The sequence below is a fragment of the Spinacia oleracea genome, chromosome 4 (assembly GCF_020520425.1).
Source record: "Spinacia oleracea cultivar Varoflay chromosome 4, BTI_SOV_V1, whole genome shotgun sequence".
Classification (NCBI taxonomy): domain Eukaryota; kingdom Viridiplantae; phylum Streptophyta; class Magnoliopsida; order Caryophyllales; family Amaranthaceae; genus Spinacia; species Spinacia oleracea.
In genome coordinates this window covers 1,892,623-1,912,436 of record NC_079490.1, presented here as the reverse complement: position 1 = coordinate 1,912,436, position 19,814 = coordinate 1,892,623, and the positions used below count along the sequence as shown (strand labels likewise).

General features: G+C 36.5%; 3 protein-coding genes and 4 non-coding genes across 7 annotated transcripts; 5 read left to right on the top strand and 2 right to left on the bottom strand.

Annotated features, from left to right (window-relative positions):
- Nucleotides 1-1,006: 1,006 nt before the first annotated feature.
- Nucleotides 1,007-5,716, top strand: LOC110801380 (60S ribosomal protein L22-3). Its single transcript, XM_022006733.2, has 3 exons — nt 1,007-1,121; nt 1,216-1,469; nt 5,296-5,716. Exons 2-3 carry the CDS (start codon nt 1,237-1,239, stop codon nt 5,438-5,440), a joined length of 378 nt encoding a protein of 125 aa, XP_021862425.1. The 5' UTR covers nt 1,007-1,121; nt 1,216-1,236; the 3' UTR covers nt 5,441-5,716.
- LOC130460492 (small nucleolar RNA snoR86) lies at nt 3,123-3,249 on the top strand. The gene has a single exon (XR_008920349.1). It is a non-coding gene; the product is annotated as a small nucleolar RNA snoR86 (small nucleolar RNA).
- LOC130460491 (small nucleolar RNA snoR86) lies at nt 3,326-3,453 on the top strand. Its single transcript, XR_008920348.1, has one exon. It is a non-coding gene; the product is annotated as a small nucleolar RNA snoR86 (small nucleolar RNA).
- Nucleotides 3,516-3,643, top strand: LOC130460493 (small nucleolar RNA snoR86). Its single transcript, XR_008920350.1, has one exon. It is a non-coding gene; the product is annotated as a small nucleolar RNA snoR86 (small nucleolar RNA).
- LOC130460498 (small nucleolar RNA snoR86) lies at nt 3,721-3,846 on the top strand. Its single transcript, XR_008920355.1, has one exon. It is a non-coding gene; the product is annotated as a small nucleolar RNA snoR86 (small nucleolar RNA).
- Nucleotides 5,717-6,865: 1,149 nt separating the features above from the next.
- On the bottom strand, nt 6,866-13,299 carry LOC110801389 (calcium-dependent protein kinase 7). Its single transcript, XM_022006743.2, has 8 exons — nt 12,056-13,299; nt 11,390-11,513; nt 11,005-11,148; nt 10,278-10,430; nt 10,068-10,183; nt 9,518-9,685; nt 8,057-8,296; nt 6,866-7,439 (listed from the first exon to the last, which is right to left on the bottom strand). Exons 1-8 carry the CDS (start codon nt 12,551-12,553, stop codon nt 7,287-7,289), a joined length of 1,596 nt encoding a protein of 531 aa, XP_021862435.1. The 5' UTR covers nt 12,554-13,299; the 3' UTR covers nt 6,866-7,286.
- Nucleotides 13,300-15,681: 2,382 nt separating this feature from the next.
- On the bottom strand, nt 15,682-17,970 carry LOC110800983 (protein bfr2-like). The gene is made up of 2 exons (XM_022006296.2): nt 16,797-17,970; nt 15,682-16,689 (listed from the first exon to the last, which is right to left on the bottom strand). Exon 1 carries the CDS (start codon nt 17,897-17,899, stop codon nt 16,997-16,999), a length of 903 nt encoding a protein of 300 aa, XP_021861988.1. The 5' UTR covers nt 17,900-17,970; the 3' UTR covers nt 15,682-16,689; nt 16,797-16,996.
- Between the last annotated feature and the right edge of the window lie 1,844 nt (nt 17,971-19,814).

Here is a 19,814-nt window from a genome sequence, read left to right as displayed (position 1 = left end):
CTTGCCACTTGCGTTATTTGCACCTCTCCTCCGGCAGGACATAAAGATGGATGTGGGCGGGGCCGGGTCGTGCTTCGTGCCGAGCCCACGGGTCGTGGGCCTAACCGTGCCGGGCCCACGCTAGGCCCACGTTGTTTCGTGCCGTGCCGTGTCGGGCCGAAAAGTTAAAAATAAGGCCCAGGCCCGGCCCAAGCCCACGTGCTTTCGTGCCGGGCCGGGCCGTCGTGCCTAAGGCTAATTTGACTAAATTTAACGTGCTTTGTCGTGCCGGGTCGAGTCGAGTCGTGTCGTGCCTTGTCGTGCTTTTTCCAAAAAAGTAAGGCCCAGGCCCGGCCCATGACTTCGTGCCCGTGCATGGCCGTGCTTTTTGCGTGCTCGTGCCGGACCGTGCTTTTTTCGTGCCGAGTCGGGTCGGGCTTCGGGCCGGGCCGGCCCACAGCCATCTTTAGCAGGACACAATAGGGGCAGCGAGAAGGAGGGGCAAAGGACGCCTACGCCAAACGGCTGGGCGACACACTGACACAAACCGAGGAGAAATATAAAAAATTGAAATAGTGCTGCAAAATTTTGAAACAAAGCTCCTAATCTATAAATCACAATCAAACGATTCTTGAGACAACATTCAATAACTTTCCAAAATCTACAACTTTTAAGAAATGACATTGGCTAAAAACGGAGAAGAGTAAAGTAAGGTTAAGGTTTTGTTTGTGTTTAATAAATATTTTTGAGGAATTTTGAGGTGATCACCTGTATTTACAGGCTTTGAAGATTTTGTTTAATGATGGAAAAGACAAGAGTGTACTTTGTTTCAAAATTAAAAAGCATGACTTCTATTATAAAATAAAATTGCGTAACTCACCTAATTTATTTTTAAAATATTTTTCTCCTTATAAATATTTCTAATTAAATTAAATACATTTAAGTAAATTTAATTTAAAATTTACAATTCACTAACAATATTTTATAAATATAAAAATGTATTTAGAATTTAATAAAAATACATGTATTATATTTCAATCCCGTCACTTAAAAGTTAAAAACTTTAAACCCTAAACCCTATTATCTATCTCCAATTTCTCTCAGTTTCTCCGCACTCAGCTCACACCACTTCCACCCTCCCGGTACTCTCTCCCCTCCATTCTCATCCATCTCCGCCATTAATGCACCTTTTTGAGCTTCACTAATAACTCCATTTTCGTGAATTTGTTGTTGCAGATCAAAGAGGAAGACGAAAAAATGAGTCGAGGAGCAGCAGCAGGAGGTGCCAAGGGAAAGAAGAAGGGAGCTTCATTCACCATTGATTGTGCGAAGCCTGTTGAAGACAAAATTATGGACATTGCTTCACTTGAGAAGTTTCTTCAGGAACGGATTAAGGTTGGCGGTAAGGCTGGTGCTCTTGGTGATTCCGTCACTGTTACTCGTGAGAAGAACAAGATCACTGTTAATTCTGACAGCAACTTCTCCAAGAGGTTTCATTCTTTTATTCATCATTTTTTATTTATTTAATTTCTTTTTGTTAAATGTGTAGTGGTGGGATGATTTGTTGTGAAATTGATGATTGGTATTATAAGGATTTAAGATTTTAGGGTTTTGTTGAAATGATTAGATTTAGGGGTTATGTGTGTATGCCTTCTTACCATTGTTAGATTTAGGGTTTCTGATCAATGCCGAATTTAGTGTTTCTGATCAATGGTGGGATGATTTGTTGTGAAATTGATGATTGGTATTTTAAGTTTTTAAGATTTTAGGTTTTTGTTGAAATGATTAGATTTAGGGATTATGTGTTTATGCTTTTCTAGAAAGTATGAGTATTAGATTCAGGGTTGCTGATCAATGCCGGTTTTTTAGGGATTGTGTGGTTCACTCTCAGCTGATTACTTCTCATATGCTCCAGAAAAATGGATTATTTTGATAGTCTGATAGGTTTGTGAAGTTGGAAGTTGCATATAACAACAGGAAAATTGAGGCATAAATATCCAATTGTAGGGAGCTATTGTATAGGATCATGCAGCTGCTTGTAATTTATTATTGCCAGGCTTGCCGTATACGGAGTATGATTTTCCTATTTAGGTTTCATGTAGGATCAACAGAGCATCTAATATAGCCAAAGAAGCTATATAGGCTGCTTGATCTAGCTGATCTAATTCCTTCACACTTGCTCTCGGGAGCATCTAATATACACTCGGGTGCACCTAAAGCATGTGCGCTTGTTTTGTGTTGGATGGTCCAATAATAAAAATCGAATAGAGTGTTTAGCCATCAAAAAAGAAGTTGAAGTCAGATGTTTGTGAGGATATTTATGGAATTTCCTATTTTAAAAACTGGCTATAATCTGAAAAGTTCTTTACCTATCTGTTCATAATTTCATATTCAATTTACTCAAATGTCCCAGTTGAAATGCAAGCTATAAGACCTTATTGAGCAAGTGAAAATATGTAAACATAAGTTGGGGTTGCTTGAAAATGGGATTAGATGTAGGTGTAACGAGGTTAGAGAAGTTCAAATTCATGAGAAAGTGGCGTTTTATTTATGAAGATGAAACACACCCATCTTGTATTTCAGGGGACCAATGCTTTTGGAAAAAATTACTGACAGTTAAAACAAGGGAGAGAAAAAAGAGGGAGTGAAGATGAGAAGATCTAAAAATAAGCGTAGCCGTGTAGGCCGTAGGGTAGTCTTTCATATGCTTAGTAATCATAACACATCAAATATTTAACATTTGCTAACATCTAATTAGCATGCAGTTCAATCTAGTTAAGAACTGTGTTGAGAAAAGTCAATACTAGGAGGGGATACCTTGAGGAATTAACCTTAAATTAATTGTCATTATTTGGGTGATGTTCTCTTCATTATTGATTACTTGTGTTCTTTGTGTTTATAGAAAAATGTATAGATTCTTGGCTCTAGCCTGGGGTTACTAAGTGTTGAGTGTAATGTGAAAGATGTCAATATGCAGATAAATTTACCAAGGTAATAGATGTTTGTCATAGTCAATCAGGATCGGTTGCAGTCATAAAGTTTTCGTGAAAATAATGCTTAGTGTAATTCTAGAGCTATATTCGGAGTTTGGATTTTGTGTGGAATAAACGTATGCTCACGTGGTTGTAAAATGCCAATTTGCAGAGCAAGGTCATCCTATCAGATGATGAAACCTTGCATTGAAGGTTGGCAACATAAAATATAGGGTGATTCTCCGTGCCTTTCAAACTCTATTTGTGTTGATTACGGCCTCGAACAAGTCACCACATTTTATTTTATTTTATTTTGTTTACCCTAAATTTGTACTACGTATTCATTAGTCGTGGGTTTAAATAGCCAATTTGCAGAGCAAGGTCATTAATTTAAGAATAATGCAATCTTGCATTGAAGGTTGGCAATAAAAATATTGGGTGATTCTCCGTGCCTTTCGAACTTTGTTCGTGTTGATTATGGCCTCGAACAAGTCACTACATTTTATCTGTTTGTTTACCCTAAATTTGTGTTCATTATTTGTAGTTTGAACTAGCCAATTTGCAGAGCAAGGTCATTAACTTTAGAATAATGCAATCTTGCATTGAAGGTTGGCAATAAAAATATTGGGTGATTCTCCGTGCCTTTCGAATTCTGTTTGTGTTGATTATGGCCTCGAACAAGTCACTACATTTTCTGTTTCTCTACACTAAATTTGCAATTTCATCTTTATGGATGTTTTTTGTTGTGGTTGAAAACTGCCAATTTGCAGAGCGAGGTCATTAGATTGAGAATGATGAAAATCTTGCATTGAAGGTTGGCAATATGAAACATTGTGATTATCCGTGCCTTTCGAACTACTCATTTCGATTGTGGCCTCGAACAAACCACTTCATTTAGCCTTTATTAAATCACATTATTTATGTTTTCTAAGATGCACCTGTTCTTTGTTTGACTTAGACTTGTCAAGTGTTTTATATAATTGGAATCATGTCAAAATAAAAACAATGTCTCTGACTCTACATCATAGTTAAGAACTGTATAGCATTGAGAAAAGTCAATACTAGGAGGGGGTTACCATGAGGAATCTATACCTAGTATTTAAAAAGGATAACCATTGATTATAATATGACAAGTGTTATATCCATCTTATTGATTATTATATGACAAGTGTCACCTCCATCTTTCATACATAAATATTTTTTTCCAATATTCGCACTAAAATCGCAAACCCTCAATAAAATTAGCACTTTAAAAGACGGCTTAATAACCAATACGTAAGTGCCCGTTCATTGAACGGGCTCAAAAGCTAGTTACCCTTAAATTCATTGTCATTTATTTGGGTGATTTCTGCATATGTTAGTGTGATTCTCTGTTAACTCTTCACGTTGTTATCTCTGTGTTTTCTATCAAATTCTATGATTTACTACAAAAAAATCTCTTGGAGATAGCTAGGTGGCATTGGGCTGAAATGATTGTTACACTTTGTTTGATTTGCATTTGAGAAAGGAACTGGAGGGGAGGGGGAGGGCAGGGTAGGGAAGACTCAGGAAGAGCGTACTTCCATTTTCCTTCCAAAATTTCCCTCCAATTCCCTTCCCATGTGTCTTAAAGTGGTCAATGTGTATTTTCGGTTTGTGTTTAAGTTGTTTTTCCTGCTTGTATTTGGGTTGAGGACTTGAAAGTTCGTTATCCATATGATGGTTGTATTCTCTTGTGAATGGTTTGACGTCTTTGCTTGTAATGTTTTCAATGCAATGAATTCGGCAGAGTGATTGTTATTTAAGATCTAGGAAATGTACAATGGCAATTGAACTTATTTTTCTGTGTAACCACTTGTACCTTTTTCTTGGGCATATCTGGTTTGTACACTCTACATAATTGCTGTCACAAGTAATCTTTGCCGGTTTCCTCGTTGAATCTACCATTCTGTTATGTTATAATGGGACTTGCAAGAGGTTTTCTAGTGTTGATTGTTTATTATGGGTGGGTGAAAATTTCAACCTGTTTATAAATGGGTCCTCCTGATTCCTGACCCAACCCAACCCATTGCCAGCTCTACCTAATACACCGTGTGCCTAAATCGTTGTGTTTTGTTATGTCTCCACTGTTCAGTGCTCTTGTTAGTAATACCTTTAAAAATCTCAGTGATCTGATTCCATCACCTGTTGTGTTCTACTCTCCTATTTTGAAGTTAGAGTTTTCTTCAAATGAGATAAATGAATCCGATTTGGTTTTCTGAAAACAAGACCCTAAACTTGTACGGAGTAATATTTTCAAATTTGATATGCTTGTATTATTGATGAAGTTGCACTCTGATGATCATCTGGTTTTGAATTATTTTAGGTACTTGAAGTACTTGACAAAGAAATACTTGAAGAAGCACAATGTGAGGGATTGGCTACGCGTCATTGCTTCCAACAAGGAACGTAACGTATACGAGTTGAGGTACTTCAACATTGCCGAGAATGAGGCCGAGGAAGAAGATTAGGAACCATTACCAAATGTTTTTTAGGTCACAATTTAGATGGACAACAAAAAGGTAGATAGTATTACTATGCCACTAATACAAAACTCCCCCTCCCCTCTTCTGCTCTTCCTTCAGCTCATTTGTACCGTGATTGCTCGCTAACCCGGGCTGGATTCCACCCCGAATGGCCTTCAAATGTCGGAAAAAAACGATCGGTTATCAAGTTCATCACTTAATTGAAACAGTAGTTGTTTCTGAATTCTAATGGCAGCCAGTCAATGGAAACTGATTTTGACATACCATTTTGTTGATTTTAGCACCTCTATGAAAGTAGAGCGCAGTTTTTTTTGTGTTACTTTGTCACAGTTAAAGATTATGGGCCCGACCCGGCATGAAAAAAAGTCTGGCCCGACACGGCATGAAAGAAGTACGGCTCGGCACGGGCACGAAGTCGTGGCTTGGGCTGCATTTTTTGGAAAAGGCATGACAAGACTCGACGCGGCATGACAAAGTATGCTAACTTTAGTAAATTTAGACTTAGACACGACGGCCCTTGAGCTTGGGCCCTGTTTTAAGCTTTTCAGCCTAGCACGGCAAGATGCATAGTGGGCCCGACGTGGATCGGACCTGTTTGGGCTACAGCCCGACGCCTGACCGGGCTGCCCCACAACCATCTTAATGGAAACTCATTGAAACAGTAGTTGTTTCTAAATTCTTATGGCAGCAAGTTAATGGAAACTGATTTTGATATACCATTTTGTTGATTTTAGCACACCTCTATGAACCATAGAGCGCATTTTTTTTGTGTTGTCACAGTTAAAGATGGTTGTGGGTCGGGCTAGCCCGAGGCTTGACCCAGCATGAAAAAAATCCGGCCCAGCACAGGCATGAAAAAAATACGGCTTGGAACCAGGCCTGAGCCGCATGTTTTTTTTGAAAAAGCATCACTCGGACCGACACGACAAAGCATGATTCGGCACGACAAAGCATGCTAAATTTAGTAAATTTGGACTTATGCACGACGGTTCTCTATCATGGTCATGTTTTGAACTTTTTGGAATGGCACGGCACGATGCATAGTGGGCCTGACGTGGACTAGACCCATTTAGGCTATGGCCTGTGGGCTCTACCCGAGCCCAAATGGGGCGCACTACAACCATGCTAAAATCACTCCCCCAAATCTTAAGAATTGAAGATCCACATGCCCTTTTGCCGCGAAATCACGACATTTTGGTTGGTAATCAGCAATTCGGTGCCAAGTAGCCAACCCCTTTCCTTCAAACAGTAAATAAACAAGTCTTGGCCCCCAAAATAAGAAAAATGATACAATGAGAAAAGCTAAATTTGAAATTCATGATCTTGTCAAAGATCAGATTAGTCAATTAATTAGACTATTAGTATTACTATAGAATAATTGTACTTCACCTAACAAACAAAATGGGAAACTTTCTTAGTAGACAGAATCATTTCTCTGAATATGAAGGAATCTTAAAAATTCCAACTTATGTACACCACAAATAGCATTCTTAATCCCTACTTTAATCTCCCTAATCACTACTTTTCTTTTGTTCACTATTACAACTACCGAACCGACAACTCCGAAGAAACGAAAACCCGGAAACGAAAACGGAAAACACGTACCACCACCTAGAAGGGCATACATTAGCAACATTACACGGCTATGCACACGGGAACTCGACCCATTTTTCCGTAGAAGTCTCCGTGTGAAGCAGGCACAAAAAAATTCATCTTTGGAAATCACTCTGAATTAATCTCTGATTAGCTGAGTAAATTTCCGAAAAAAACGAGAAAAAAAAGAAAAAGAAAGAAGGAATAGCTAGAATCATAATCTTCTTAAATTAATCTTTCATTTAACCTCGTTTGCAATCAACGAACCGTCTCTCATCAACTTTAAGCTCAAGCTGTTAAATCTCTCTCGAGAATATTGTCTAGACGCCTTTCTCCAATCTGTTCCGGCTTTCATCATTGAGGAGAATTCATCGTAGCTTATGCGTCCATCCTTCAGAATTAAACATAACAAGAATCAGAATTGAGATACGTTATTCGTATGGACATCATGCCTCTTTGACCGGATGTTGTTACTTATGCAGTTATGCGTAAGGTAAAATATAGTCATGTTACCCTCCTACTGAAGGTGGGTAGCAATAAAATCTTAAGACTCGTGATTTTATCGGGAAACATATAGTCATGTTCAATCTCGTTAAGATCGTCTTTATAAATAGTTCCAAAATATCAACTTTTTATAATTTTTTCTTTACACGAATAAAGATATTAATGATAAAAATTATGCATCAACAAACATGACTGAAGATATGTGTCAACTAAATAAGAACGGAATAGTAAATATCCCCACTCAATTAGAATTTGCAAGTTATCCCTGGATATCTTTCAGATAACATACTAGACTATTATTTCCACCTTACGAAAATAAGTTCAAATAAGTACTACCCAAGTTTTTTCAGACTATAATAAAATCAGAAAACTGTCGTGAAAACGGTAAATAAGTCCAAGGTAATTTCAAATGGTAAGATCATCATATATTGGGTGAAAAGAATTAAGCCTAAAACTCAAAGAAAAATCATAAAGCATATAAATGTGTATGGTATGAATTTATACCTTATCAGTGTCGACATCATGCATGATGGCATTGATAACTTCTTCTGTATTATTGGAAACAACATCACAATCGTCATTCAATGCATCCCTCAACTCATCGACCTCTATGAATCCAGTTTTATTTTTGTCAAAGAATGAGAATGCTCTATGTAGGTGCTCATCATTTGCCATTTTCCTTATGTGAACAGAAACGGCAACAAATTCCCCGTAATTCAACGTTCCATTCCCGTCAACATCAGCCTGCAACCACCAACCATATTTAGATTCTTCTGGTTGTTATGAGAAAAAGACACTTCCATCAACAGGTGAAACTTTGTAGAAGAGTAGAGACAAAATGCTTCATGTACATACTTTGATGTTTTCTTTGTATCAGAAAACATACTAATCATAATGGAACACCGAACACGGCTTTCTTACACACAAATTGGATGACAATATTATGCATATTTGACTGATTAATGACTGAAACTGTATGTAAGTACAACAATCCTATAGTCTTAACCAATGACGGCGCGTTTGGTAGCCGGCCATAAAATGTGTCAATGGGAATGAATTTGTATGTAAATTTGTAAAGAAAATCAATATTCATTCCCATGGTAATGCTAGTTCAATCAAAATCACGTCTTTTTCTTTATAAATTTTCATTGCCACCCATTACCATTTGGAGAGTGGTATTAGGTGAGAATGCAAATTAATTAAGAAAAACACCAAGTTTGAAACAAAACTTCACTACCATGGACATCATGATGCTATTTTCTTGCCAAATTACACTTGAATTTATTTTCATTCTCACTATTTATTACCGGCTAGCAAACGTGCCGTGAATCCTTTGGTAAAATGTAATGATAATGCAATGGTATCACTAAAAGTGTCTTTAACCTTCTACTACCACAAGTTACTTTCCCTGAAGTCTACTAAGCAGAACTTCCACCTTTCCTTCTTTTTCGATTGTTTTAGCAATTATCTATCCACAAACTTTAGGATAAGATCGTATTACTAAGAGTGTCTTCAACCTTCTATTACCTCAAAGGCAATCACTAGAAGTTTTAGGACAAGATTTGCAATCACTATAAGTTTTAGGACACTCACTAGAAGTTCTAGGACAAGATTTGCAATCACTAGAAGTTTTAGGACAAGATTGCAACCAAAAGAAATTTTAGGACAAGAAAGACAATTTATTTTCTTATGGAGCTTTACAAGAGGTAGAAGCTTTCAATTCAAAAACTTGCATAATAGTAGAAAGAGCCAACAATTACTTGCAACAAAGCAGGTTATCCAACTCATTTCAGCTTAATCCCCCACGTATAAATCAAACGCCAAAATAATCAACCATTTGGGGAAGGCCTAAACCGAGGATATGGCGCTAGCTAAGATAGGATAACATATAACCAGTATATAGAAGCTAAAGGCACAAATGAAGTTTAAGATGAAATTTGGGATATGAAGATGATAAACTCTTACAGCATCCATCAAAATTTGAAGGTCTGCATCAGGAATATGATGTCCTAGCTTCTGCAATCCAACTCTTAATTGCTCCAAGTTGATCTTGCCTGCCTTTCCAGTATCCATAGCATCAAATGCCTCCTTTATACCCGCCACTTCTTCCGTTGACAAATGCTCAGCAATCACCTGTTATCAGGCAAATTTAAATTAATCTAGTTTACCATTTAAAGCAGAAGGTAACAACACCAGCACATGAGGTTGTGGTTCCACTACAAAAATTAGGCATTATTAGAGACGTATTTTGAGACAGATACTATAAGCATCTCAAACTTGAGAAGGATTGTAAAAATTTGTCTCTAAATAAAAATAGAGATGGAATTGTATACGGAGTTCCAAAATGTTTGTCTCAAATTTGTACTGGATTTGCCAAAAGTCCGTCTCAAATCCGTCTCAAATCATCATTTTTGTCTCAAATCCGTCTTTAATCATCATTTTGAGACGGATTTGGACTAATTAGAGACGAAATTACTAGTCTCTATAAAGTCATTATTTTTGTAGTGTTCTTTACCTTCAGAGCCTTTTTCTTGAGTTTGTTCATCACAGAAAACTGCTTTAATCTAGCTTTCACAGTTTCACCAAGGGATACGTTTGGAGCTTTCTTGATATTCTGTAACCAAGGATGTTCTGCATTTTTCATAAGAGAGTTCCCAAGTAAGTAAGAAACTATTACATCATGATTAAGAAATGATACAATCAGTTGAAGCAAAAGATGAATTACCAAGTACTTCTTGGGCAGTAAGCCGGGTTTTTGGATCAGGATCAAGCATCTTTTTTACTAGATCTTTTGCATTATCTGACACTTTTGGCCAAGGATCTCTTTTAAAGTCGACAACTGAGCGGATAATAGCTTGTGCAACACCTTGTTCAGTTTCTGTGTAAAATGCATAGTACTTGTTAGCAAGTTCAAAAGGGACACATATTATGGCATTATGAACCCTCAAAATCATGAAAAATGGGCACGCTATATGCAGTCCCATGTAAACTATAACTTTTCCAAACCATTCAACTAATAACTTGACTAAAATAATTATGATTGACACCACCAAAAACAATCTTCTACCGGCCCGTTTGGTAGCCGGTAATAACTAATAAGAGGTGGGAATGGGAATAAATCTAAGTGTATTTGACAAGAAAATAGCATAATGATGTCCATGGTAATGAAATTTTGTCTCAATAAATTTGCATTCCCACCTAATACCACTACCCAAATGATAATAGGTGGTAATGAAAATTTACAAAGAAAAAGACATAATGAAAATTTTGAGTGAACAGCATTACCATGGGAATGAATATTGATTTTCCTTACAAATTCATTCTCATTGACATCATTTATGGCCGGCTACCAAACGGACCCTACGAGTATTTTATTGTTTGAGACAAACTCGGGTTACAACAAAGTTATCATGGAATCATAATCTGAAGCACAGGAAATAGATAGCGCATACCTGCCCAGAAAGGGGGAACACCACACAGCAAGATATAAAGAATAACTCCAGCACTCCAAACATCAATCTCTGGACCATAGTGACGTTTTAGAACCTCGGGAGCCATGTAGTAAGGACTGCCCACTATCTCAGAAAATTTCTCACCTGTCAATGAAACCCTTTTAAGTACAATCTTGACAGTAATTAGAGATCAATAACACAATGCCTTCAATGTAATAGCATGACATAAAAGAAACAAAATGAAAACAATCAACCCTTTTAAGTACAATCTTGGCAGTAATTAGAGATCAATAAACACAATGCGTTCAATGTAATAGGCTAATAGCACAACATAAAAGAAACAAAATGAAAACAATCAAAATAATGCTAGCTTAGTGGCAATTACCCTGCTTAAAAGTTACCGACAATCCGAAATCAATGGCCTTTAAAGCAGAGTTTTCCTTCTTGTTGGCAAATAGAAAGTTCTCTGGCTTCAAATCCCTATGCATCACTCCATGGGTATGACACATCTGCCATAACCCCAACAAAATCTCATATCAAAAAAATGAAATTATGATGAAATGGATAACATGGTCAAGAATATGCACATTAGCATCTCTCTATACCTAAACTACATTGAAAGAAATCACAACCAACTTCATGAATTGCAATAACAACAAATCAACACAAACCACAAAGTTCATAACCCCCCTCATTGAATGATAGAGCACTACACCGAATCGATTTGTTAGTCTGACTTTTCATTTCACCTCAAGTATGTCAGATACTCAACACTCGGACATGGTAAGCTACAAAAAGGGGATTCATAAACTAAAAACCAACATCACAAAACTAACAAGATCAACAAAAAAGGTTGCAAACAAACTGTATGCAAATTTAAAGCAAATATAAAACCCCAAATAAAGAAATGAACTGCAAACAAACTGTATGCAAATTTAAAGCAAACACAAAATCCCAAATAAAGAAATGGGCTGCAAACAAACTGTATGCAAATTTAAAGCAAACACAAAATCCCAAATAAAGAAATGGGTTCCAGGATTAGAAATTATACCTGAACAACCTCAACAATGGTCTTGGTAACAAGAGCAGCAGCCCTTTCAGTGTAATGACCTCTAGCAACAATCCTATCAAAAAGCTCACCACCCTCACACAATTCCATAACAATATGAACAGCATTATCATCTTCATAACTATCCTTTAAAGTAACAATATTATTATGTTTAGGTAATTGCTTCATAATTTCAACCTCTCTTCTCACATCATCAACATCAACAGAAGTTCTAAGCTTCTTCTTGAGTATTGATTTGCAGGCATATTTCTCACCATTGTCTAAATCAGTTGCCAAATAAGTTATCCCAAACTCACCTCTACCAAGCTCTCTCCCTAGCTCATAACGCGCGTGGATGTCACGCCCTGTAGGATCTTTCAAAACATAAAGCTTTGTGTTTACCTCAGATCTTTGATTCACTGAATAATCAGCTGCAAATGGGTTTGGTTTGTTCTTCTTGCTAGTTTTAACCCCATTTGGGGAACCACAGCAATTACCCATCAATCAAAAACCTAACTTTTTCAAGATTTGAGAAATACCCAGTTCAGATTATGTGGAATAATCAATTGGGTAAGTCACAAATTTCAGATTTGGGTATTTTTGGGGAAATTTCCCAAGATTTGGGGGGGGAAACTAAAAAAAAAAGTGGGTTGCTTGATTGAGGAGATAGAAAAGAGGACTAAATAAATGGTTAATGTTTAACCAACAAGAACCAGGAGAAAAAAGGATAAAAAGAAAAAAGATTTAATCTTTACTTATTGAAAATATTTGAGATAAAAGTAATAAAAAAATACCCAGAAAAAAATTAATTGAAAATGATGGGAAATTGCAGGTGTGAATCCGCCATGGAAGAGAGTCAAAGCTCTTTGCAGAGACTTTTTCTCTCTTCTTTCTGTTTTCTCTCTCCTCCAAGATACAACTTTCTCTCACTTCAGTGTAGTTTTTAGATCTAATTTTGGGATTTTACCACAAATATTTGGGGATTTTACAAATTAAAGATGATAAATAATTTTCATTCCCAGCTTTTTTATATTTTTTGTTTTGGCAATTCATTCCTAAATTCATCACACACAGGTCCCATGGGGTTGGTTGTTGATGCACTCCTTTTCCAATACTTTATTTATTTATTTATTTTTTCCTCGCTTTTTTATTTCTTTATTATTTAGTTTTTCAACGATTTGACTAGGACAGTGGATTATTTGGACCAAATAATTATACTTTACTCAAAATTTTAATAGAAAAAAAAAATGTGCATATCCATTTGGATCATATTGTATTCCGTAATTAAGGATATAAACTTAATATTTAAGAATACTTTTGTAAGAATCCTTGATTATCCTTATCATTGCTTAATGGCTTACTTAAGTGGGACAAAATGGTGCTTGAATCAACGCATTACTCTATGGCTCCCATAATAGAGCAATGTTAAGGATGGTATTGAGAGAGCTAAAATTGTTATTCTATTACGGGTGTGGTGTGGTTGTATATACTTCGTGCATAATGAGATTATGTGTCAATATTCAATGATACAATATGTGTGACTGTGTGGCTGTGTGTCAACAAGTTTAAATATGTTCATATACATGTGTTGTAGCTTTGTGATCGTGAGGTGTTACTGTAGATAGGATATGTATGTAATACGGCCACGAACTTTCATTGATAAGGAATTGTTCTTGTTAAACTTGTAACTTTACAAGTCTATTGTACTGTGTGTCTCATATTTACAATGTTGGTTCGGTGAAGTGATTTTGAGAAAAAGTTGATATAATTATTGTTATAATTCCTGTAATTACGTAGCGTGTTGTGTTTTAACTTATTATGATAACCACCTCCAGAAAAATTTACTATGACTCGTCCTTATCTCTTAAAAGTAGTTAAATTATGGACCATGGCTTATAGTTAGTTTGACAATCAAGAGTTACATATCAAGTTACCAACCCCTTCTTATTTGGGAAGGGAAAGCAAAACTTTAAGACCACATTCAACTTCATATTTCTTAACATTGTTAATTAAGAAAGACCTTCGTATTTTGGGTAGGTAGAAAGGAGAATGTTGGACTTTTGTAGTATTAGTTTTTCGTTTTTCCCATTTTCACAATCCTTTTTAAGTTGAATAAGTCTAATAGTAAGTATTTCACATGCATGTTTATATTTTGTTTCTTATTGAAACAAGTAGAATATAGGTTGAACTAAGGTCTTAGAAGCGACAATAATTTATTTTTTATGTTCCATGTGGCATTGACGCATCATGTTTTGTGTCGAGCGCGCGTGTCATGTGCTGGGACAAGTCAAGCCCTCTTATTTTGTGACGGACCAAATTTTTTAAAAAAGGTTGCACAGACACGGCCCAGGACCACATGTCTTCATGTCGGAACTTCGTGTCTAAGCCTAATTTCACTCCATTTAGCATGTTTTTTTCGTGTCTGATCGTATTGGTTGTGTTGTGCTTTTTTCCAAAAAGATATGGGTCAAGCTTAGCCTAAGACTTCGTGCTCGGGTCGAACTGTGCTTTCTTTGCACATGTCGTGTTTTTGGCATGACGAACCGTGTCGTATCTTGGACCGGGCCGACTCATTGCCATATGGTCCATATGTAACCCCAATTACTTCCCCGGTTCCCCTCCTAATAGTCCTACTTTACTTTCAAGAGAAAAAGCAATTACATGAATTATTGAAGAAATAATAATTTGCCTTTTGCCTTTGAGTAATAATTCCACACACAAAACTTTAATAGTTGCTCACACCTCCACATCAAGAACCCAAGATAAACTTCTTTTTTAAAATAAAATAAAAATAATTTTTTTAAAAAAAACAAGAGGAACTTTGTTTTTAAGCCAAGGACAAAATGACATAAGCACATTCTTCCAACAAATGCTAATTAATTTGATATTAATGATATCTTCTAGAGTGTTGAAGACTCTTTTGCAACCATCAAAATCCCTATTGTCATGGATTTTGTTGACACCACAAGCAATATTTTTAGAATAACTTCATTTTTCAACTATACTAAAGCTATTCATCATTTTAAGTTATTGACTTTGTGCCATTTCTTAGATCATCCATGTAGATTTATATACTCTTCCTCTCCCATGAAGTGGGCTTCGTTTTGCTTGGTTCGAATTGTCGAATGGCCATCTTAGGCCCAACCCTAGTAGCTCGACGAGGCCCAAACACTGATCCATTGATCCATTTTCAATTGTATATATTTCCTAGAGGAATGAAAGACATACCACGTACTAACCTCCGTATCACAATACTTGCATCATTTTATTTTATTTTCACATATTCCGACGCGCTTCTTTGAATTACCTAAATCTATTTTCATGTTCTACTCACTTAAGGACAAAAAATGAAAATTCCTCATTGGATTAGTACTTCTCTGTCCCAAGTGTTAATCCTTCATGCTTGAAACAAGTCAAACAACAATAAAAACATGTATATCACCTAAATAAAACAACATTCTCATCCCACTAATTTTGGTGAAAAATAGTTCATCAATTTTTTTTTTTTTTAGTGAGGAAAGAAAACTCAAGCGGACTGCACAATACAAAGAATAAGACTTTAGGAGTACACAAGAACGCATACTTCGACCTCACCCTTACCCTGTTCTAACAATTCTCGGTGAATAGACTAGAAGGGAAGACGATTAGCTGAAACCATAGTTCATCAACATAATAAACTAATAAGTCAACTTTTAACATCTGAAAAACCACAATCTTTACAAAAAGGTGTACAACAACACTAAAACACAAGTTCATAATCAAAACCAAAAACAAAACATTCCACCATTTTTGGTGAACATCCTACATTACCAAAACCAAAAACAACATCCTCATAATCATCAACATTCCACCATTTTTGGTGAACCACAAGTTCATAATCATCAACCTTCCCATTTTTGGTGCACCACAAGTCCATAATCATCAACCTTCCCATTTTTGGTGAACCACAACTCCATAATCATCAACATCCCACCAATTTTGGTGAACCATAATCATAAACTTGATAAGTTACTCTAACTTTTAGCATCTCAAAACCCACAACTTTACAACAAAGATTAAGAGTACAAAAGAACGAACTCTGGACTCACACCCTTACCCAACTCTAGTTCCAAGAATTTCCGATGAATAAAACTACAAAGGAGGACGATTAGCGAAGAGTCTAACCATAATTCATCAACATAATAAACTAATGAGTCATCTTTTAACATCTCAAAAACAACAATAGTTCATCAACATAATAAGCTAATAAGTCAACTTTTAACATCTCAAAAACCATAACCTTTACAATAACAACATTCTCATAATCATCAACATTCCACCATTTTTCATGTTTGGTGAACCATAATAACTCCATTTTCATCAACATGATAAGCTACTCTTACCTTTGAGCATCTCAAAAACCCACAACTTTACAACAATTGACCATTTTTACACACCCAATTTTCGAAAAACTACAAAGGAGGATTATTAGCCAAGAGTCTAACCACAGTTCATCAACGTAATAAACTAATAAGTCAACTTTTAACATCTCAAAAACCATAACCTCCACAAAAACAACATTCCACCATTTTTTGTGAACCATAACTCCATTATTATCAACATGATAAGCTACTCTTAACTTTGAGCATCTCAAAAACCTACAACTTTACAACAAAATGACCATTTTTACACACCCAGTTTTCAAAAAACTACATAGTTCATCAACATAATAAGCTAATAAGTCAACTTTTAACATCTCAAAAACCATAACCTTTACAAAAACAACATTCTCATAATCATCAACATTCCACCATTATCATCAACATGATCAGCTACTCTTAACTTTGAGCATCTCAAAAACCTACAACTTTACACAACAAAATGGACCATTTTTACACACCCAGTTTTCAAAATCATGGACCTGAAATTTACCAAAAAATTCATCATCAAATTTAACAAGAATATTCAAGAATCATACCATCTGCTCTTAGGAAATGTCATCCCCCTACGTTTCACTGTCTCCAATATATCAACCTTCTTCTTCTTCTTCCCATTTCCCTTCTCATCACTCTCACACACATTCTTCAATATCTCAACTAAGCATTCCATTGCCGTCGAAGTCGATTCCGAATTCGAAATTGATCTCAATTCCGACGCTTTTCCCCCGAATTCAGCTTTGAAATACTCCCAATCGTCACCAAACTCCGACAATTTCGCGTTCAAATCCTCCGAATCGTCGCTCAATTCCTCCACAATTTTCACCTCATCGTCGTCGTCTTCGTCGTCGGTGCTGATCACCACCACTTCGGGTTCATTTGCTTTCTTCTCCTCTGCTTTTGCCTCTTCCTTTTTCCTTTCTTCCGAAAACCCTAGGTTTCCGCCTTCGTCATTAGCGACTGAAGCGGCGGCGTTTGCGGTTGATTCATTTGGTTTCTTCTCCTTTGCTTCTCCTTCTGCCTCATCCTTCTTCTTCTCTTCCGAAAACCCTAGGTTTCCGCCTTCGTCTGTAGCTGCTGAAGCGGCGGCGCTTGGGGTTGATTCTTTAGTTTTCTTCTCCTCTGCTTCTCCTTCTGCCTCATCCTTCTTCTTCTCTTCCGAAAACCCTAGGTTTCCAGCATCGTCATTAGCTGCTGAAGCGGCGGCGGGGTTTGGGGTTGATTCCGGGGTTGATGGAACGGAGTACATTCTGATTTCGAAGGCGTTGGGGTTGGGGACCTCGCCGGAGGAGGATAATTCCGGCCAAGCAAATTCATCATCGGCGAAGAAAGACGGAGTGCTTTCTTCTCCGGCTGAAGGAGAGTTGATGAGCTTGTGTTTTCCAGACTCAGATTCTCTCTCCAACTTCTTCGAAGGGTCTTCTTCTTCCATCTCAGTCTCACTCACACACTCTCACTGTCTCACCCAGTCACCCGTTCACCTTCGTCGTTTTTGAGACCTTTTTACCCACTCTTAATCTCTCTCTTCCTCCACCTCATCACCCTCTTAAGAGTTACCTATCAAAAAGTCCAAGAAATAACAATATCTTACTCCCTCCGTCCCATAATATAGTGCCCGTTTGACCAAAATCACGGTTATTAAGGTAAAGGATAACATTGATAATAAAAACAATAATGATTTGTACTTTCAAGATAAAGTACATGTTAGTTGGCAAAAATGGAGAGATAAATTATAGATTCAAGGTGTGTACATAATAAATAGGCCTAAAAAGGACAAAAATCAAGCACATGGGTTGAATAAAAGTCAAAAAGTACAATTTTCAAAGTAAAAATTAATGGTTTAAAATAGAAATAGGCATCATCATTTAGGGACACCATTTTAGAAAAACAGGCACTATATTATGGGACGGAGGGAGTAGTTACTCCCTCTTAAACACCTTTTACATACATTTATTTTTATTATTTTTTAACAAAAATGTCAAAAACAAATATAATATTTCCACAACCATCCACCTCACCCCACTCTTATTTCTAAGAGTTACCTCTTATTTAGAGGATGTCTTAATCAACCTCTAAATAAGAGGTAGCTAAGAGTTAGCTCCTTTTTATTAAGAGCTAACTCTTAAATTTTCTCTCTCTTTAAGAGTGGGCTAAGAGTCCATTACAATTGACGCTCTTATTGTGTTTTAATATCAAAAGAGTATTTTTTACTTTTTTTGGTATTAGAAAAGAAAATTAGGCGAACTACGTGAGTGTATACCTGATCAAAAGGTAGGTTGGGCCGGGTTCGAGTCGGGTCGAGGACATACAGAATCTTCCAATTATGTCGGGTCGGGCCAAGTTTCAGGTCCATTTTGTGTGTCCAAAATCCGCTATTTCGGGCCAAAAATAGCGGGTTTTTCTTACCAGCTTCGAGACGGGCTAAATTTATAACTAAAATTGTTGTTTTACGTTGCCCAAAGTCCGCGACTTTTTTCAAAAGTCTGGGCCGGCCCGGGCCCGAACATCCGGCATTTTTCGGATTCGGTCGGGCCGAGCCCATGTTGATCAGCTCTAAATGAATCACCCTAGAGCTGATCAACATGGGCTTGGGTCGTTGGCCCGACCCGGTCTGAAATTCCCGTGTTTTGGGCAGAATATTTTGGTTCGATTTTCGGGCCCGATTCTAGACGTTTTTAAAAAATTACGAGTTTCGGACAATGTAAAACAACAATTTAAGTTATAAATTTGGCCGGACTCGAAAAGCCCGTTAGTTTTAGCCCTAAATAGTGGATTTTGGACATACAAAATTAGGCTGAAACTTGGCCCATCCCGGACGATATAATGACAGATGTTTATGGGCCGAACCCGGCCTGATCCGCCTTTTGATCACGTATAAACCACCATTTCTATGTAACTAGATTAGATCCCGTGCACGCACGGTTTTGCCAATTTTTTCACAAAATATTTAACTGGATATCTCCTAAACTACTGCATAGTTATAATATTTTTAACATACTCGTTTAAATTTATTCATCTAATATGCATATTTAAAATGCTAATATGGTAATTTGATCAAAATATTGAGTGATATATTTTCTATTATTAATATAGCGATTTGACTAAAATATTACTAATTTAGAATAATTATTATTACGTCGTAGCTATTATTGCCATAATTTATAAACTTAATTTTGTTTCCATAAATAAATAGTTAATAAAAAAAAGGTAGAGAATAAAAATAAAATAAAATAGATACACTTTTTTAGGAAAGTGGTTTTTGGCGGGAAAAAATCACATTAGGAATTGACACGTGTCATTCCTGGTGTCTCTTTTAGTATATAGTAATAGATTATTTTGAGAAATAT

Coding starts and splice junctions, on each gene's coding strand:
- LOC110801380 (XM_022006733.2), top strand. CDS start 1,237: ATGAGTCGAGGAGCAGCAGCAGGAGGTGCCAAGGGAAAGAAGAAGGGA. Junction 1,470..5,295: donor GACAGCAACTTCTCCAAGAG/GTTTCATTCTTT, acceptor GAATTATTTTAG/GTACTTGAAGTACTTGACAA.
- LOC110801389 (XM_022006743.2), bottom strand. CDS start 12,553: ATGGGTAATTGCTGTGGTTCCCCAAATGGGGTTAAAACTAGCAAGAAG. Junction 11,149..11,389: donor GTCGGTAACTTTTAAGCAGG/GTAATTGCCACT, acceptor TTTCATTGACAG/GTGAGAAATTTTCTGAGATA. Junction 10,431..11,004: donor TGTTCCCCCTTTCTGGGCAG/GTATGCGCTATC, acceptor CATTTTACACAG/AAACTGAACAAGGTGTTGCA.
- LOC110800983 (XM_022006296.2), bottom strand. CDS start 17,899: ATGGAAGAAGAAGACCCTTCGAAGAAGTTGGAGAGAGAATCTGAGTCT.